This window comes from Limulus polyphemus, unplaced genomic scaffold, assembly GCF_000517525.1.
Source record: "Limulus polyphemus unplaced genomic scaffold, Limulus_polyphemus-2.1.2 Scaffold4208, whole genome shotgun sequence".
In the NCBI taxonomy this organism is placed as follows: Eukaryota; Metazoa; Arthropoda; class Merostomata; order Xiphosura; family Limulidae; genus Limulus; species Limulus polyphemus.
The window spans coordinates 63,461-67,969 of NW_013669818.1; the positions used below are offsets into that span (position 1 = coordinate 63,461).

The following is a 4,509-nucleotide window of genomic DNA, read 5'->3' on the forward strand; positions in this document are numbered from 1 at the left end:
CAACTGGATCAATTTCTAGATATGTTAAGATACAAAGTTATGTTGATAATGCTGTATTTCTGTATTAGAGCGTAACAGTCGCGTCTCACTTAGATTTACAAGCTGAATAATATCAACGATTCTGTTTCGTCTGTTTAGAAAGAGCAGATAACTCTGTCACATACAATAAGTTTGAAACTCGTGAAACTTGGAAATAGTCTTGGCTGAATCCTTATTAGTAAAACTGAAGAGAACATGAAGACCGAGACAGAAGTTAAAGTTCTTTCACAACTTTACTGATCTGTTTTAGTTTCATAATTTAAACTATCTTTTTCTTCTAAAAAAACAACAAATGCGGTTAAATCGTGACAAATATCTGAAACTACAAAAATTTTAAAATGTGTGGTTAAGATAATTCTTAAACCTAACAAGATGTTAGCGGCGTCATCTACCGAAAAAGAAAGAAAATGCGCAAGTAAAGGTTTCTTTAAAACGTATGCAAGTAATATGTGAAATCTTCATTTCGTAGTTCAAGATTCATTACTCAAAATGAACACCAGTCATGTTTATTTCATCGAGTGATTTTTATTTATTTTTTGCTTTGGAGTTTCTAGGCTAGTTATGAATTCAGAGAAGTATAGTGTTTGTTAATACAAACTATTATTAATCTGTTTTTGTTTTTGAATTTCGCGCAAAGCTACACTAGGGCTATCTGCGCTAGCCGTCCCTAAGTTAGCTCCCTAACCATCTGGCCATGCCGGGCCCTATTATTGATCTAGCAATGTTTAGTGAGAAAACGCTCAAAACTGTATGAAATGATTACGTTAAACAACAAAAATTGGATCTTAATGAAGCTAGAAGTTTCTGTGTTTTATTTTTATTATTTATCTTTCATTTTCTTGTAGAAATCATGCAACTATCCAGTCTGTTAACTCGTGGAGTTGCCATGGTCTTCACCTTCTCATGGCTTTTGGCGCGTGCTCTGGAAGAAGGCGAAATTACTAGTAAGGTTAAGTTTCCTCCTTCTACACCTAGTTCCTTCCCTCGTTTGGTGATGGATGGTACTTTACCAAATCTTCGGGAGTTCACTCTCTGTTACTGGTTCAAAGTTCATCGTTTAGATAGAAGACTCCATATATTTTCTTATGCCCAGGATGCAACGGATAACGAGATTCTAACTTATGTGGAAGCCGGGAATGTCATGGGTTTCTATATCGGTGGTACACCAGAGCTAAAAATTGAGTGTCCCTCTGATATAGAGGTTGGAAAATGGCATCATGTTTGCTACGTATGGTCTTCTTGGGAAGGAGGGTCATCTATCATGATGAATGGTTATCGTTGTCATGGCAATTCTACTGGGGTAAATAAGGGAAAAACAGTTCAAGCAGGAGGTACAGTTGTTCTTGGACAAGACCAGGACACAGTTGGTGGTGGATTTGATGCTTCTGAGAGTATGGAAGGAGAGCTGAGTGAACTGAATATGTGGAACTCAGTACTCGACAGTAAGCAGATTCTACACCTGAGTAAATGTGCTGATGTATCAGAAAGACATCTGTACGGAAACATAATCCAGTGGGAAAAAACAACTTTTATATTTTATGACGGAGTTGTTGTTTCTCCTAATGAAATTTGTGCTTAGACAGTACTTAATGATACGTTTATATTTGTGTAGACTCGTTAACCATAAGTTTGCAAGAGCTTTATATTCTAAAAATTGTATGCATATTTTATATTTAAAATCTCTTTCAAGTTTAACTGAGCATAACTTTGTAATCGCTTGCACTTTTTCATCGTAGAAGAATTTTCTAATTATGTATGTTTTTGTTTCTTGTTTTTTAAGGTTGTAAATTGGAATGGAAAGATCTCCAATTTCAAGCTATTAAAACGCTATACTGCAAGAGCATGGGTAAACTTATGTTAGGCTTATTTCATATTTATTAAGACAGAGTTACGAGTTACCTTACATCTTTAATATGCAATGTGTCCAAAAACTATTGAGCTACTTTTCTTAGTTGAATAGAAAAGGAACCGCACAATATAAACAGTTGCAGTTTAAAGCATGTGGAGACTGATGTCTGAACCCCCCCCCCCCACTGCCCCCATTAGTTTATATGACGGATGTAAAGGAGAAATGTACTGTATATGGCAACCTGGCATACCTGAATAACCAATGATGATTCCTCTGGATTTGCTGACATGTTCGTGGGCGGAGATGGTTATCGCCTGGATGGCCTTGAAGCAGTGACCGGTGCTAACATCGCCATCAACTATGGACAAATGTGATGGAGTAGTTCTCATTTTATTCAGTAAAGTGGTTCAATAGTTTACGTACACCCGTGTTTCCTATATAGTTTTTCTCCAACCTAGACATCATTTTATCACGTACATTTTTGGTTTGATATTGTTACGTATCTGCTTGTTTGTTAATTTCCGGTAGAAATTCTTTCCAAGGAACTTCAGCGGTACAAGATCTTTTCTTGATTAAACCAGTTTATTCTTTCTCGATACAAACTTTTAGCACACAGTAATTCTACAATCAGAACGTTTCTCGTCATTTTAAACTTAACAACTTTTATAATACACGCTATAAATCACAGCGATTCACAATGTCGGTAACTTTGCTTTCTACGAGTGCAAAACACACAATAGTTCGAAACAGAATCGTATGTTACCCGAAACTCACCGTAACTACTGTTTGCTTAACTTCCTGGATTTTCTCTGCCAGGCTTATATAATAACAAAGAGGCATTTTCAACATTCGCGGAGTTCCCCGATTATTCGAGAAATTTACCACGCATGCTCCCAGCGTCACGTGACTTCAGCTGTCGTAACACTGCCCCTTCCTTAGTTCATCCCAAACAATAGCCACTTACATTAAACTAATAGATAATTAACACTAACTTAATTAAATGTACAAAATTTACAAACACAAAATTAAAATGTAACAAAGTCTCTTAATTTTACAGGACGTTTCTGCTTTCATATTGATCTCCATCTTATTGGCTTCTGCTTCATGTGAGATTCATCTGCTCCATCACGAAATGTCCCATTATCAGTAGCAGTCACATTATTGGTAGTAACTTCATTAACGGCCTCACTGTTTTCCTTTACAAAACTGGGTAAAGTTTCTTCTCCAACAGAGGCTTGTTTTGTTGTTCATTTCGCTCCTACTGAAATGTCCTGGACCTTGATAACATCAGAGCCTGTTGGCATTCACCACCTTCAGCTTACCTCGCCGACCACATTTTATTTGGAAAGTTACGTCTGAGAGATAATCCACTATGTCATATTGGCCTTCCCATGGAAAAGACAATTTAGGAGACTTACCTTTGATCTTCCTGGGATTATATAACCACACCTTGTCTCCTGATACAAAGCTGACTTAGTAGATCTCTTATCGTAACATAGCTTAATGGATTCAGCAGATGTTTTCAAGTTTGAAAGTACTTGATGATGAATATCATCCATCCTTTCAGATAACACTTTCACGAACTCTGACACATTTTCAGGCAACTCTTCGTAAGGTGGATGTCCTGTTATCAGGTCCACTGCCTACCGATGTTCCCGACTAAACATCAGCTTTGCTGGAGTGTATCCAGTGGCTTCATGCTCTGCTGTTCTATAGGCCATCAACAGTGGAGGGAGTAAGACATCCCAGTCATCTTAGTGGTTATTACAAAACTTTGCCAATTCCTGTCCCAGTGTCCAATTGTACTTTTCTACCATCCCATCAGACTGGGTGGAGTGGCGTTGTCCCAGTGATTCGCAAGCCAAGCAACTTGCAGCATTCATGGAACACAACTGATTCAAAGTTACAGCCTTGATCAGAATGCAGTTCGTATGGCATACCAAATCTGAAGAAGAAATCACTAATAGCTGAAGCTAGAGTTGTAGCTTTCTGATTTGGCATTGTATATGCCTCAGGCCACTTGGTGAAATAATTCATCACCACACAAATGTACTTGTTTCCAGCACGAGTCTGGGGCAAAGGACCAGCAATGTCAATGGCTACTCTTTCCATTGGTGCACCAATTTGATATAACTTCATTGGAGCACATCCCTTATGCTTGGGTCCCCTTTTAGCACAACAAGTACTGCCGATCCTGCACCATTCTTCCATACCTCATACCTATCCAATAAAATCTCTGCTGTAGGTGACTCAATGTCTTCTTAACTTCAAGATGTCCTACTGTTAAACTATCATGGGACTGACGCAGCACAACTTCCCGTCATTTTCTCGGTATAACTGTTTGCCAGGTCGTCACTTTCCCATCTGCAGTTTCCCATCTCCGGACAAGAATAGAATATTCAAGCTTCAACTGGTCCCATTGCGTCTGATAGTTTTTGTCACAGGGCTTAAGCTAGACACCTTCTCCCAAGCAGGGTGCAAAACACTTGCTTGTAGAAAATCAATTATTGGATTGAAATCTTGGTCTTTCTCCTGTTCTGCTTTAATATCTATACTTGGTTCCACTTCACCATCATTAACTCCTTCAGTCACTTTGACTTCAGCCTGATGGCACCTGGTTA

General features: G+C 38.3%; 1 protein-coding gene across 1 annotated transcript in view; it reads left to right on the top strand.

Moving 5' to 3' along the window:
• The window catches only part of LOC106470766 (C-reactive protein 1.1-like), a 30,066-nt gene extending 28,377 nt beyond the window's left edge, over positions 1–1,689 (top strand). Inside the window, exon 2 of the mRNA XM_013931333.2 lies at positions 885–1,689. Coding sequence (XP_013786787.1) covers positions 890–1,618 — 729 coding nt within the window. The 5' untranslated portion in view covers positions 885–889 and the 3' untranslated portion in view covers positions 1,619–1,689. The remainder of the gene's footprint in view (positions 1–884) is intronic.
• The last annotated feature ends 2,820 nt before the right edge of the window (positions 1,690–4,509 follow it).